The 16,319-nt window shown below is 44.7% G+C and overlaps 1 protein-coding gene across 4 annotated transcripts in view; it reads left to right on the forward strand.

Annotated features, from left to right (window-relative positions):
- The window catches only part of LOC122567547 (homeobox protein Nkx-2.4), a 32,532-nt gene that overhangs the window by 3,647 nt on the left and 12,566 nt on the right, over window positions 1-16,319 (forward strand). For all 4 annotated transcript variants that reach the window (XR_006316803.1, XR_006316804.1, XM_043726210.1 and 1 more), the window contains one exon: window positions 3,459-3,763. Coding sequence is in view for 2 of the 4 variants with exons in the window: in XM_043726210.1 (XP_043582145.1) it covers window positions 3,459-3,763 (305 nt within the window). In the remaining 2 variants the exon portion in view is untranslated. The remainder of the gene's footprint in view (window positions 1-3,458; window positions 3,764-16,319) is intronic.

Consider the following 16,319-nt stretch of genomic DNA (forward strand, 5'->3'; position numbering starts at 1 on the left):
ATCGATTGATATCGGCAAGTTGTGGGTGTTCGCGGTACGCATAAATTGTAGAGGACAGGTATATAGGGTGTTTGACCGTGAGATTTATTGGAGGTTATCGTTTGTTGTCGTAACCGTCGAATATATTTAAAAATAATAAATTAATATACAGCCTATATTCGCTGAGTCGTTAGTGCAGAGTATAAATCGCAAAGTAAAATCGCGGATAAATACTCGATAAATGCTCGTCGATAACTCGGTAGATAACTTGTGATAACACTTAGATCGCTCGATGATACAGAAGGAGGATATTCGCATATACTAAACTCTTTTCGGTTGCGTCGGTTTATTTATAGTGATCGAGGGGGAGAGGGAGTCGGAAAATTCAAATTCGTCTTTGTTCGACGGTTATGCGTAGCGGCGACATCGTTTTACCTGGAGTCTATTTGTTCTTACATTACTTGTGTCCTAACGATCTTGATACTCCGAGGCGAAACAACAACATGATTTGAATTGTCGTCTACTCATGTGCCGCTACAAAATTTTAGAACTTTTTCACCTGGAATCGTGTGATTTCGCTGGTAATATTAATAGTAAGTATCCTCGTTCCGATCGGAATCCGAGACTATCGTTTTCAACTTGGTCGTCTAGAAAACATTCCGTAACGAACGTCGAGCTTTCTGTCGAACGTGAAAAGGAGAAACCGGCTTGTACGTTGAAAGGAAGAGCAGAGGAAAGACAAGAGTAAATAGGTAGACTTTGTTCTCCGAGAGCGGAAACGTCGTTTCGTGTGGGTTGGTTGCACGCGATCATCCCTTTCGCCATCGACGAGGCACGTCTGTCCCGCTTTTATTGGCCTCGTGTCTACCTTTGTTATTACTAGCTCGCACTTACGTCCATTTAGCCATCGATGAAGTATCAGACTCGTATTTCAAAGTCCACAACAGCCTGTCCTTCCGTCACGTCGCGCATCGTCTCATAACATCGACTCATGAATTCATCCGTCGCTCGTTGCTCCAAACGTTTCCACGTTTCCACGTATCCACCTTCTGGTCGACTACCTGTCCCATTAAATCTTCAGATTAACGATCTTCAAATGTGCGATAACGCTGATCAACGATAACGATGCTCGGATAAGCCGAATATTTCGAAAGTTGCGATTCAAACTTTTAAATGTCGATCGTTCAGCTCGAACTTTGAAATTTCTATTCTCCGAGCTTAACCATCGCAGTCAGCTACTTCTCTCGAGTTCTCGATACTTGTCGTATCGCAAAAGTACCTTGACACGCGTTTCCAGGACAAATCGAATCTGCATAGACGGTCGTACTCGCAGATAGCACGGTTCTTCAGGCTTCTCGCGTTTCACAGGCCGCTGAAGAAGATTGTCGGCCAACAAAGCTCGCGTCCTTCGGACTTGTGTCAACAGACGCTCTTCTCCTTGGATTTCTGTCGGCCGCACGCGCCACTCTGCTAGCCGCTAGAGAACGTATATCGATCCCTGGCCCCCAAAATGCGTGGCTACCGGACACTACCGGAGATTTTAGTTAAACAAATAAGCCTGAACGACCCTCGTCGCGCCAGGCGATGTTACTCAACGTACAGAACGTTTTCAAAATCAATTTTTCCTGATTTTCACGCGTTGCTACGCGTCTCTAAAGAAGAAGACGAAAGACACGGTGAAACGTCCGATTTGAACGTTGATACTTGCGTCTTTGGCGATGCCCTAATGGACAACAGTCGTCGTTTCTGCTCTCAGCTGACGATAAGATAGGGAAAACAATTTGTCGTTCACTGCCTGCTCTCTCTTGTCTCCTCCGATAGAGAGTCGTTAAGAGACATGGATGCTAGCAACTCGTTCTTAGGACTAATATTTTGCTTGCCTCGTTATTCGGAAGGAATATATACGAGCCATCCTCCAGATTAAATTTTGTTTACCAGTTTGTGGTACCCTGAAATAAGACGCGGAACCTGATCGACGCTCGATCGAACCTAATCGTCCTTAAAAATAATTCACCGTTATAAAGTTACGCTTCGACTTTGTAACGACGAAGAGCAGGATTTTTGTTTGTCCGTCATATCGGCGATACCGCGTAATTATTCGGTCGATTGACGCGTTCGACCGGCTGTTCAGAATCTTACCTAACGGAAGATTCGACTTCGGTGGCCAGGTAGAAGACGTCAATTTGCTTAATGATATTCTTACAAGCTTGAGCGAGCGCGATCCACCCCCGTGTTCGCGCTCCGTTTCGTCGGAACGTTGAACCCGTCATTCCTCTCCGGGCTTCCATTGTCCCGGCCCATCGTCCACGTTTCATCGACGATAGTCTTGAAACTTTGTCGAAAACGACTAGCATCGTTCGTTTCCATCGTGATGCTCGTAGTTTGATATCTTCGCAAGTTAGAAGATCTGGTTAGAAGATTATTAATCGCGTCGCAAGTTTCTGCGTTTCGTCGCTGTTTCTTCTGTCTCTCTCTCTCTCTCTCTCTTTCTCTCAAGTATATTTCACGAAATCTCTGATTCTCGATTTGTCGACAGACGCTTCGCTCGGATCTTGCTCAAAGGCGCCACTCCATCTTTGTTCAGCGATTCATTGAACGACAGGAAGCTCGATCGATGATTTACAACTCGCACATTCGATACACGAAATATCAATCTACGTTCAGAGTGGCGCACGGTGGACAAGTTTCCATCGATTTTCCATCATAACTGGATGCGTGGCGTCGCGTAAACAAATTCGGTCGATGTTTGGTGTCTCGAGTGGTATTTCTTTCCCGAGGCGGGCACGGTCTGACAGGCTGAGAATACGTTCTCACAGACATAATAATAATTCGGGACTTCATCGTCGGACCTCCCGTGCTCGATGACGTAGCACTTTGCGCGGCTAAATCGCTCCTTTTGTCCTGGTCGAGACGTGTCCGTTCTTGACAGCTCTTCGCCAACTGACAAGGGATGGACTGCTCGTTGGGTTTCAGTAGCTCGAATTCAGAGGGCCGATCTTCGCTCTCCCTTCGCTCGCCTGTGGCTGACTGCCTCTTCTCTCGCGGCATGTCTCGCGTGCCTCTCGTCTCCTCTTCGCGATCCTCCACGGATTCCAACGGGATAAATTATCTCGAACCGTTCTTCACGACGTAGGCCGACGGGCAACTGAACGTTCTTCGGCAACCAAGCACGCAACCAAGTAATGGAAGATTGACCGAGAGAATACCGCTGTACGATGAAAGCATACGAGGAAGCAACGAAGAAACTATCGTCGTGTTCTGTGCCGCGCGAGATTCCTACGGAACCGTCTTTCTCATTCTATTTTATCTTTTTTTCTATCTAATGTAAAACAGGTATGGTAGAGCGATGCCCGACATGAAAATAATTGCCATCACTTACTACGATAATTACTTTCCTTCGTATTGCTATTTTGTGTTCGACTTCAAATGCGAAAAAAAAACAACGTATCGCCATTGATATTTTCAATGCTCTGTTATAGTCTCGCGGCTGATGGGTGCCGCGGCGGCGGGCGCCGGGACCAACATGGCCGGCTGCCCTGTGGGCCAGTCAATGGGCGACGTGACCAAGTCGTCAGGTATGGGAGTGGGCGTCGGCGTCGGCGTCGGTGTCGGCATGGGCGTCGGCGCCATGCAATTCCCCCACCTTCCCCAAAGACGAAAGCGTCGCGTTCTGTTCACTCAGCAGCAGGTTCACGAGCTCGAGAGGCGGTTCAAGCAGCAGAAATACCTGAGCGCGCCCGAACGGGAACACCTAGCCGCCCTAATTCACCTTACGCCCACTCAGGTACGTGTTAAATGTTTTCCTTCTTAGTTTGCTGTCGGCTATGCAGCGATCACGCTGCACGATTCATCGGTTCTACGATCGATTTGCCATTCAACGTTCGATCCAAACGCGAAATTGTAAAAATTTAGTCCACTGATGCGTTTAATTTGAGAAGTTTGTCAGGACGATGGAAGTAGGTCTGCGAAAGAAAAGTAGACTGTGATAGCGATTCTTGTTTCAAACGGTCGCATCGGTCGCGCAAGCCCATTTCCACCGCTTTAGCTACGCTACAAGCCATGTTTTCTCTGCGATCTTGTTGCCTCGATGAAAATATAAAATATCAATTTTTCGTTGTCGTTTAAATAATCTCCTTATTGGTCGCTTTTAAATTTCGTCTTGCGTCGTAAATCATCACCGATGCTTGCTACGCGTAACGTTCAACATGCTCAATTACAATGTAGCGACAACGTCATCTATCTCGATCTCAATCAGCCGGATCGGTCTAGCTGCTTCTGCTACCAGAATGCGATGCTTGAAATTCTGCACACGCGCTTACACGCCTACACGCTTACACGCTTACACGCTTACAGGCTTGCACACACGTACACGATGAGGATTAATTGCTGAGAGGAGATTAATTGCAGAGAGCAGGTGGTGGGTGTACGCGTGGGTGTATCTACATCTCTCGGCCAATCGGATCGATCGACCTCAGGGGCGTTGGTTGCGTCGGAGTTGTTAGCCGGAAATGTCGAGGCGACTGCCGACGAATAGACGTTCGATTACCACTATAAACGGGCTTCTGAACGCTCGAAAATTCCTGAAATTAGCCAATATGTTTCAAGCGATCGTTAAACCGTCAGGCCACTATTTATCTACGTAGTTGATGGAATTTAGGATAAATGTTGAATACTTATGGCATTCCCATGATTCTAGACCGCTTTCGTCCTTGTTCTTCACTTCCTCCACGTATTTTGTAGCAGATGTTTGATATACCAATGTGCAAACACGTTCTCGAAGACTGTTCTTGGTAGAATTATTGAGGAAAGTAGATATCAGCTATGTTTGAGCGATGTTCGACGCGTTAAAGTCGGACAATTTGACACGTCCGCTAACTTTAGTGGCGAGACTGTTAAGCAAATCGTGGAGGACGATGCGAATACGTCGGAAATAGTTGTGGAAGAGGTGTGTTTGTTCGAAGAATGAAAAATGGAATTCGACCAGGTAGAATCGTCAGCCAGAGCGTCGTTCCGACTCGACAGCATGTAAATATTATCTTAGGAAGCCGAAATTTTTCTCTATTGCCAGTTCTTGATCGCCACCGATTAAAGATGCGACGAGTCTCGTAAAAGTAAACGTAAACTGTTCCTTAAAAGTAAATTGCCTCGAAAGGCCATACAAAATTAATTCTCCCAGCTAAACTGAACGCGCTAAAGCTTTTTCTATACATTAATTATTCGTTAAAAAATACTGTTACGACGATATACTTTACTCCGTTACCTATTTATTCCTTTGGCCTTTATTATTTCTTATTAAATTAAACTGCTCTTCAGAATGTTTCCCATGTTCGTAATAGTCGTACACGATATATATATATACATTTTAATGTGTTTAATTAGACTAATGTTCCCGTGGTTTTGTTCGTACATGGGCCGATTTGGTCGGCTCGAGCGAATCGTTTCGGTGGTCGCCATTTAAAGCGGTCCGCCAGAATCAGATTTTAACGAGCAATTTTCATTGGGCAGACAGGTCTGCTCGGCACGATGCGGCAGTCTGGCAACAATAAATAATTGTTGCGCAGCTCATTGGTTGCATCCTGGTCGCTCGTCCCCTCGTTCAGTCTGCCGTTTTGTCTACCGCGCGTCTCTCCGTTCAATCCGCTTGTCGTTCATCTAGTACTTTCGACCTACGATCATTCATAAACATCGTATCTCAAACGAACTTTCTGTTGGTAACTATCAACGACAAAAAAGTAACAAAAGCGGCCAACTTACCATTTTCTCGATACGATATAGCAAGTATCACGTTGTCGAGTATCACATTAACACGTTGACTGCCACGCCTGTTCTCAAAAAAATCTCCGTCAGGCCACGCGTGCAGCAGTACCAAGCGTTCTCTGCTCGGTGCTTCTATCGATATTTTCATAATGCGAGTCGCTCATCTGGTGGTCTTACCTCTCGTTTCTTTTGTTTCCATTCCTTCGCATTTGTTTCTCATTTCTCCACTTTCTACAAAATCAGTCTGAATCTTGGCCGAGCAACGAACGGTATAACTTAAAATCTCTGCCCTAATTCGTTACAATGTCGAAAAGAAAAATTGAAAACTTATTTCTTAGTGAGTCAGATAGCAGTGAAAAAGAAAGCTTTTACGAGGCTTATGATTCCGGAAGAAGCATTAGACGCGCATGCAAACTGTGTTATGCAAATAAAAGGCGTCGAATGGATCGAACAAAGGCACAAACGAATTTGAAGAAAACAACAACTTATTGACCAAATTGACCCGATCAACCTCAGCTATGTATAGAATGCTTTAAAGTTTTACATTCTAAATAATTTTTTTAATAAACCATTTTCGTATTACTTTTATAACAAACCATTTTCTTATTACTTTTATAACAATTCGACAGTTTTATTATTATAGAATATCTTTTCAAACACCTACGACGATCCTTCGCAAGTAGTTAAATAAGCGACACCCGAATATGGGGTACGTGGCCTGACCAGAAACTTTGCTGACACCCGAATACGGGTGTCATGGCAGTCAACGTGTTAACATAGTATTCCATAGTAGCATATAGCATTAACGTAGTACTACGTTCTTTCATAAAATGCTCAAGACAAGCTTCATTCTCCAGAGTCTAAAGGGACTTTGTTCTACAAAAACTACTTCATCTCCTCGTTATTCTCTCCTTCCTTTTCTTTAACAACTCATCATTATCACCATCGTCATCACTATCGTCATCATCATCATCATCATCATCATCATCATCAACCTCAAGCTCTATCCATTTTTTTCGCTAACTCCAAGAAGAGAATCGAAACAAGACTTTGAACGCAACCTATGTCGAGCGGAAGGTGTGCGCTCGCGCGTTGCTCCCTAAACCGGAAGTCGTCGGGGCTCCCCTGAGTCCGTGACTCGGCGAAATCTATGCGAAATCGAGCGCGGAAGTTCGCAAAGAGGGCTGATTGCAATCAGCCGCGGATTTTCGCGTGCTTTCGCCAGGGGCGAGCTCGCTGTTTTGCGCTCGCGCGCACCTAAGTTTCGATAACGAGTTTCGGACTCGATGGTACTCAGATCTCGCCCGAGCCGTGAATGCTGGCCATGAAGGCCAGCCTCGGAACCGGGACGCGGAAAGAGACGTTCAAAGGAGAGATAGCGAAGCAGAGAAAGAGATACGAAACGCGGTTGGGAGTTGATGGTTTTATATATGTACGTGTGTGTACATGTGTATACCTGTATATATTCTTACACACGTGTGCGCACGTATATGTATATATATAGCGGACTCTTGAACTTCTGGGGACAAATAGAGACCAAACGAGCTCCCGGTTTGTCGTATATACGTGTAGATGTATTGTGTGTGTGTGTGTGTGTATCTGCGCCGCCACCCTGCGGTACCATCCACTTACGGCCACTCGAAGTCTACGTACGAAGTCGTGCTCTCCGTAGGTAGCCCACGATGGCTGCACGGGGAGACTAACGAATCATTATGTGAGAGCTCTGTGAATCTTACGTGCCCTCGCGCCGTCTCGAAAGCGATATTACGCGAGGAAAGGTCGGAAGAAGTGGAGCATGGTCGCGTTGCTACGAGCGGTAAAAGCGTTTTTGCGAAGCGGAGACTCGCGTGGTGCTCGAATATTATCGGTAATTGTTGTTTCGATCGTCTGAGTTCTGTTGTTTGTTCTTCTTTTTCTTCTTCTTCTTCTTTCTCTTTGAAAGATTCTATGAGGAATTTTTTGGATAAGTTTCATACGGAACCACGTAGGATGTCTATTGCTTCTTTGAAGTGCTATACAAACTCCGAGATTACGTTCTACTCCGTTCTGAAAGGAGATTGACAACATTCAGGTTACCTGGTCGTTTTGAAAACATATTACGGCAATACAGCTTCGTGTCATACGCGAAAATATACCTACCGGGGAAGATTCGGTATCACGCGTTCCATTCGTGAAATCTTTTTTATCGTGTATTTACTTTCTTCCATTCGAAAACAATCTACAAAATCCTTGAATCAAAATTCGCGACACTCGATGCTCGATTAATTTATAGATAAATCTGTTTCCTTAGATGGAGATAATTTTTGCAAGCTAACTGCGACGTTTAAAGACAGCTGAAAATCCGTGAAAGCTTCCAAGTTACGTTCGAGGTAGTCGAGCTAAATGAGAAGACAGACGGAGATTTTTTCATCGCGAGAAAAGGCTATTGCGGACTCGACGGTCCTCGAGGAAGATTCTTTGGGACGTGATCGAGAATCGATACTGAATTAACGAGTCGAACGACGTAACGAACGGAAAGAAGATATACCGATCTGCACTCTTCAAGACACTCGAGCCACGAGTTCGACGCGAGCACACTTTCGAGAGCTTGCAAAGAATCGAGAGATGCCAAAAAAAAAAAAAAAAAAAGGAAGGAGGAAGGAGAAGCAAGCAGAAAAGAAAAAAAAGGAATTTTCCGCCTGTCGTTTGCCCGATCGACGGGCCAAAGTGCCGCATCGATCGTTTCCGGGAGAACGTCACGCAAAATCGACCCCGTTTCGAGTAACGAGACGAGCACTCGACGAACGACGACGAGGAGCACCGATTCCTTTCTGCTCATTCAGCTCGATGACGATGGATACCGATGAGAACACAGCGATAGAGTATCTCGATCATTCTCTCGTTGTTGCGTCCGTTGTTTCCGTCGCCATTTTGGTTTACGATTTCACCACAAATCTTAACCGAAAGACATAGCTTAGATTTCTCGCTGCCTTTCGATTTTTCCACAAAAAATAGCAATCATCTTCTTCTTTTTCCATAACCGTAGCAGTTGTCCAGGAATATTACATCGCTTGACCTGAAATAAATTTACTCGTTTCATCGTTTCTACATTTAAGCGTGATCGATTCCGGAATATCGAATGTTATCCACGAGACCCAACAAATGGTGTTTAAAGAGATAACGATGTCGTGTCACGTGTGAAAAGAGAAGATCTGCAATCCTGTCGATCATTTCGCCGAGGAATCGCCGAGGCGTTTCGCGTGTTTGCACGACATTGAACTCGCATAGTCCTCTTCGGTGCTCCTCCTATTGGGGTTGCTGTATAAAGTCGAAGAGGGTAGATTCGGTGGTAGGCAAACCCATTATTACGATTATCTCCGTGGTTGAATCGTAAGGCTCGTGCACTAAGTTGTCACGGTTCGTTCGAACCTACCCCTTCTTCTTTCCACCCTCATCTTCCTTTTTTTCCGGGCGAGCATTTTCCCGACGAGAAATCTTCTTTGCTGAAAAATCTCCATCCTCGTATCTTTGTTCATCTTTATGTACCTTACTGCGTAGGAAAGATGCATTGCACGCTTTTTTCTTTTCAACTATAATTCCTTACAGTAGAATAATATTCCATTATTTCGACTATACCTATTGTTTCTTCTAGCGATGAAACATCCATGTCTAGAACGTAGATATTCGGCTATCGATAGTCTCTCCACATTGCAATTACGTAATATTTAGACAGAAAACAGTCGATCCAATTGATCCTGAAATTCGAACATTAAATTTACCGTGCCAGTCGACTTTTATGTCGCCAGATAAGGGACAATTTACGTAAGGACAAGATAAAATACCTTAAAAGCTTGAGCTATCCGTAAACAGTATTAAAGGCTCCTTCGATGGACGAGCAAATTTATAGCGAGCTTGCCCAGATCCGCCCTTTGCATGTGCATATAGAACCATCTAATATTCCTTTCTAATCTATACACAGCATGCAAAACGTTTATACAGGGTTGCTCGAAGTTGCTGGAACAATATTTGCGAAGCAGCCTTCTCTTCAAATTTCCTTTCTTTCGTGGCTAAAATATAAATAGAATCTTTGCGAAAAAATGACCAAAATCTCGGGTAATAAAAATACTCTTTCTCTTTTAATCTTGTAAGAGGAATTCGCGACGGTGCTTTTAAACTTTGTTGTTAGTTTATTTTTAAGAATATCGAACGCTCCTCGAATATAATCGTTTCGCGAGCTCGCATTTGCTTCATTTTCAAAGTATCCATTTACTTTCCAAAGTCCTTTTTATTAATGGATCAACTCTAAGACGATAAACGTAAATTCACCGTGATGGAAATGCTCGACCAGCCAAAATCCTATGGATGCTGGATGCCGTCGAAGCACCTTAACTCGATTGTCCCGGTATTCGACGCGACGCGACGTTCGAAACGTTTCATTTGCTGGCCGAAAGTCGTAGCAGAAGGAGCCAGTGGACGATCTGGCTGGCGCTAACAATAACGTCAATCGTCATTGTTCAAGAGGAAACAATGGAAGGCGAGCGGCGATTGTTTCGTCCACTGGTTTCGAGACTCGCGAATTCCGCACTTCGGTGATTTTTCATTAATCCGCGATCTCGCCTGAACTTCGCGGTTTCTATTAATTATTTAACTTTTGATCAGACTCGCCGCACGTTTTTTGCACTTTAATTAATGTCTCCCTCTTTCGCCATGCTCGCCAGCCGCGCGGCAGGCCGTCTAAATTCCCCTTGATATAAATTCTCTTCTTCTCTCTCTCACTCTTTCTCTCTCTCTCCCCCCCTCCCTCCCTCACTCTTTCCCTCTCTCCTTCATTTCCATCACGTTTCATTTTTTCTTTTTCCTTTCTCTTTCCTTTTTTTACTTCCTTCTAATTAACTTCTCTCTTCCGCACAGGTCGGTCTTTCGCGTTTTAACGAGCTTTAAACTCGTTGTAACTCACCGGGCATAATTTGCGGAGACCCGTTGCGCGGCCTCTCGCGATTAAATTGTTGCGATCAATTTCGTGCTTCGAATTGCTCGTTTAATTCGTCCACGTAGCGACCGATTAATTATGCATCCTGGTTGACGTCGGTTTCTCGTGCCGTTTTCTTCGTTCACGTTTTCCGCTCTGCCTTCTTCCTCCGCGATTATCGGATAGGATATGACGGGTGGTTTGACCGAAAAGTTGTTGCAGGCTGCTCTAAAAAGCATTATCGCACGTATCGAGTCCATGTGGTCTCGATTCTTGAATCATGTAACTGTTAAAACATGTTTCGAAACGATACGCTATTTCATTTGGTAAAGCGATCCTAAAAAGCTTAGGAATTTTAAGCGAGTGTCGAAGAAACTAAAAAGTTGATAATAAATGCTAGAAAAGAATGTCGTTGTATGGAATACGTTCGAGAGAGGTTGATAGTATTCGGTAGGCATCTTTCGTTCGAATCCGATACCGATCAACCATTCGAAATTTCGAGCTTAAAAAAGGGGTGAAATCCAGAATGTAACTGAGAAAGAATGAGATAACCAGCCTGGAGGGACATAGTGAAAAAGAGAAAAAGAGAGAGGAAGGCGGGCCAGAGGGAGTGTAATTTGCCTCTAATGCGGCACTCGACGAAGCAGCTGGCTCTCCTCTTCTCCATTCGCCGGTCGGCCGCAACCGGTAACAGTAGTGATAATAATAACAATACCGGCAACAATGCCAGGAGTGGCCAGCCATTGTAACAATGGGGAGACTGCACTTGGAGTAACAATGCGAGCGCAAAATGGAGGGACGCATCTGTGTGTCCCGCGCCAAGGAGACATGGGGAGTAGGGGATGATGCGACGAAGAGGAAGAAGAGAGTGAGGGGGGGGAGAGAAAAGAGAGAGAGAGAGAGAGAGAGAGGGACAGCGTCGTCCCACAGACGAGAAACGGATCTTCGACTGGACGAAACACCCGTGGAAAAGTGTCAGCCGTGAAAATTTTCTCGCCACGAAAGTTTTCGACAACCACGAGTAAAGCTATTTACATGATCGCTGCGTCGACCCTGCATCTTGGTACAAGAAATTAATTAACAAGAAAACGGCTAATGTGTCTAGCCTGCGATTTCCATTAAAAACTATTTAATATTGTTGTTCGTGACGATTAAAGTTCTTTTATTTCAAAAACGTTGCTTGGATTAGGTACTCTAGACTTGTTGAGATTTCTAGCAGATATTTACGAGCTACGTAGTCGAGGAACGGAGATCTTTTACTTAACATATTACCGCAAAGATGTACCTTTTTAAGGTTCTATATTCGAAGATATCGGAAGTGATCTTGAAGGATTGAGGCGGGCATGCGCGCGTTCCACGCGTGAAATTCCTTTGGTGACAAAATGCGTGCGGTTAATTGGACGTCGTGGAACGCGTGCGCGTATCTCTCGAGTGCACTCACGGCTCCCTCGCATAATAACGCACGCATGAATATGTCGTCGGCTTTTGCGGCCGCCCCCGCGTCATACCGCGCCATCGCCACGCACACCGGCAGCATGTGGCCGGCGTAATTGCGTTCCTCTCTTTTTCCTCGTCTTCCCATGGAACCTACAGGTCACTGTAAAAGTCGGTGATCGGTTACAAGCACTTGAGGTAGCAGCATCGACGATCTGAGAAAAGAACGAATCTGTATAAGTCTATTAGGCACATAGAAACGTGATACAGAAGAAACGTCGTTATTTGGCACGCAACGACTGATCTTGACTACCTTAATTTACCAATCGATTTTGGACAAGGTAACAGCCGAGTTGGCAGATTTTAAGTGACATTTGTTGGCATCAAGACCGCGATAGATCCATAAATCCCTGCAGCTCTTTAAACTTTTGATACGGTATTTGAAGGAATATTAACATCCTTCGAAAATTTCTCTGTAAAAGTTTTAGATTAGAAGAGGTTACGTTGTAAGATAGTGATATTAACGGAATACTAGAAATTATACCTACAGTTGTTTTCTACTTTTACGTCTCTACTTTTACGACGAAACCTCGCATAAATGGTGCATTGATCGCAACGGAAAGGATTCCGCGAGTGCTTCTAAGCAGTCTCTCCAGCTGTTTGAAAATAATCGGCAACAATTGTTCTCCCAATCCGAACAGACCTACGCGATACAGCCGTCGTCTTATGAGTTTTTCGCCATGTTTGCGTCAATTATCGCGACGAAGAGGCAGCTTTACGAGTGTATTGTAAATACACTCGAACGTGCCTGTCGCGTAATACGCCACCAATTTCTTTTTACGCTACGCGTACTGTAGAACTGCGCGGACCCGTTCTTTTGTAATCCCGCTGCACCTCCGGGACGGTATGCGAGGGTGCATACATTTTGAACCGCAAACATCCGCTTCCCAGGCTATTGGATCATCCCTGCCGTGAAACGACGAAGAAATTAGAAGGCGGAGAAGTGCGATCAGGAACAAAAAGACTGGTCAAATGGTCTTCGCGATTTCATCAAATCTTCTTCTTTAAATTGTTTAGATCTTTGTAAATGCAATTGATCGGATACAATTCTCTCTCTCTCTCTCTCTCTCTCTCTCTCTCTCTCTCTCTCTCTCTACCTCCCTGTAAAGTATTCTGCGATTTAAAAAATTATCCTTTCCAATATTCAAAGTGTGTGAACACAAAAGTTACATATTTTGGAGAAATTTAAAGCATGTATTCACCTTCCATCGTTGAAGAACGAGGAAGAGACGTTTGTTCGTTCTCGTTGAACGCGAATTAGTTCACTTGCTCGTTTGAGAGAAACTGGAAAGTCATTTCTATTTGCCGGGCCGTAGACCCCAGGTTTTCAGACATCCGACTAGTAATCGGTAAGTCATCCCCGGCCGATGGTATTGAGTTAAAACAACAAAAGGGAGGCGGGAATCGTGTTTGCCCACGGGCCACCACTCAGAAGAGTCAACACGGGACAATTAACAGCCCTAATCATAATTTGACGTTGCTTGATCCTGGTATTCGCAAGCTCATCGTTGTGGTTCCTTGCACTTTGCGGTGGAAACACATCTGTGACTAAAGTCAAGCCTCGCAAATGTAATCCCTTTTTCCTGCGATTTTTCCTTCGCGCCAACTCCCTCTGCAAATAATTGTAATTGTCGATTTAATAGAAGAATAGTTGGTAGTAACGAAGGGATATATCCGAGATTCTAAAATAGTCCTTTTCATTCGCTTATATGTTACACGCTGTTTATAAAAGACAAAATTTCGGTATCCTATTTAATACAAATCATTTTGTAAACTAATAGAGATAAAAATCGAAAGACGCGTGACTTACACACTAGCTCGATTACACCAAGAGAATAGGAAGGAAGAAAGGAAGGAAGGAATATCAACATCCTCCATACACCCCTAACAACAATAGATTAGAGAAGACAATCAGCCGCGCTGCCCGAGGCAAGCGGATGCGTTCAGAAACGGTTCGGAACACCTCGAGTGGCAATTCTCGTCAATTACACGCGTCTTTCTTTCGAGCAACATCGAAACGAGCCCCGTGAATTATCCAGTAGCCCGAGGCTGCATGGGGTTTCCAGCGGATAATCCGTCGAAAGTTGGTGTCGGATGAAATTGCCCGAGGAAACAGTTAGCGAGGCCACGAAGGGTGGCGACGCCCGATACCACTCGGTTGCTTACGATGGTGGTGGTGGTGGTGGTGGTGATTTTGCGTGAACCCTCAATGTACGCGACGTAATGACGTTACGCTAACTTGATCAATCGTCCACTTTAACTGCATACTCCCTGCCGGAACGGATGTACGAACTCCGGCCTCTGTCGAACATAAGCCAAACAGGTACTCCATGTTCCTCCCAAATGTTACATGTTCTCCGCCGCGCTTTGATGAACTGCCCTCTGGATTTATCGCTATTCGATACGCTAATTAATGTTGAAGCAAGAGACGAATAGTCCGTGCGGAAGCGACCTCGTGTCGAATGGATAATCACCGGTTAAAAGCTGAAAATTTTCTAAGTGGAATCGAATCGTTCAAATATCAGCGATACGGAACAAAGTTCAGAATCGATCGGTTCTGATGTCCGTATCTATGGTGGGAAAGAATTCGTTTAAAAAGGTTTACGTTTGTTCATCGAGGAAGATCGCAGGAAAGCTGTGTTGAAATAGGAGCTTCGAAAGCTTCTGTATAGCTTCTGTGTGATCTATTATAGCATGCTAGGAGAAGACAGTTATTTTGGTTGCAACTTCTCGAAAATGTTGATTCTACGGTCAATATTAAGTCTTCAACCTTAATTCAGCCGTGAAAAAGCTCGTTACTGTCAATTAGTTCGAAGGAACGTGTCGACAGGTCTTTGTCGGCAGACCTTTTAGGATGTATGCGGAAGAGAAGAAAAGCGCAGGGTGTTCGCAGATCCGCTCGAACGGTTACGGGAGGCGTTTCATTTACCTGGCTGAACGAGAGTTAACCACGAGTTAATCGAAAGTTAAAGTTAAGCTCCCCCTTTCTCGGTGTTGAGTAAACCTCGGTCAGACCCCTGCGGGCCCTGCTGCCTTTTTGCATCGGATTCGTCGTACCCATCGAAAATAAACAAGTTGTTCCTCCTTTCCTTTCATTCGTTTCGTACAAGCAACCATTTGATAGATTATTTTTTCTGAAAGAATAGGTATTATATTTAACAATCGCAAGAACGGAAAATATTGCAAGAAGAAAATCGAAATAATAACGCGCTAGCGTAGATAATAAATTTTTCGATTCCCTTCAAAGTAAAAGTCGCGTACCGACGAAAGTGATATCGAGTTGTCCAGTTATTCATAAGCTCCACTTGGTTTGTAAACTTTATAGACACGAAAGTTGCTCTCCTCGTTGAGAATCGGTATTCGCCACGAATTTCTTTCCTCCGTGGTCTGCGAGTACACACCAGTTATATCCCTATCTCGTTCAACTTTCTCTGTTTACACACCGCGCCGTTGCGGGAGCGACGGACAAACGGACTGACGGACAGGCCGTTCCCTTGAAATAACAATTCTCTCCGACAGTTCATCCCGTCTTCATCTCGTCGGATCTTTCACTGTCGTTGCCTATACGTTTATAGCTCGAACACGGCTGCAGATATCGATACGTGCTCAATTCGAATTGCTAGAAATTACAAATTTTCCGGATAATATATTTCCCACTCTCTGTATAGCGACAACTGTTCGATTAAAATCTCATCTCGAAAAATCTCACGACACGAGTCATGATCTACGGATGCAAAAGTTGCTCAAAAGAAGTCTCGCGACAAACGCGAAAACAGTAACAAGGTTTTACCCAGGACAAAAGGAACGACGAAACGAGCGGGTGACACGCGAAAGTGGAGAATGCAAGAACGCGTTGAGGCAAGCAAGGCTGTTTGTAGACCTCTCGAAGTCGCCGCACGCCCGAAACTCCACGGGCTTCGACGAGTGGATTATCGGTGGAAAAGGAATTAACGAATGGGAGCGGCGAGAGAGTACTTGCCTCGTCTAGTACCTCTTCGTGGCTTTTAGATAAGGTCTCTCCGCCCTACGCATCAGTCGTACTACAAAACACACGCGGAAAGTCGCGCGGAAGGGCTCACCACCAGCGGATTCAAAGCGCTTTTCTTCGCGACCTTCGCTCCTTCCCTTCCTTTCCGTTGTT

The sequence above is a fragment of the Bombus pyrosoma genome, linkage group LG5 (genome assembly GCF_014825855.1).
Source record: "Bombus pyrosoma isolate SC7728 linkage group LG5, ASM1482585v1, whole genome shotgun sequence".
Classification (NCBI taxonomy): domain Eukaryota; kingdom Metazoa; phylum Arthropoda; class Insecta; order Hymenoptera; family Apidae; genus Bombus; species Bombus pyrosoma.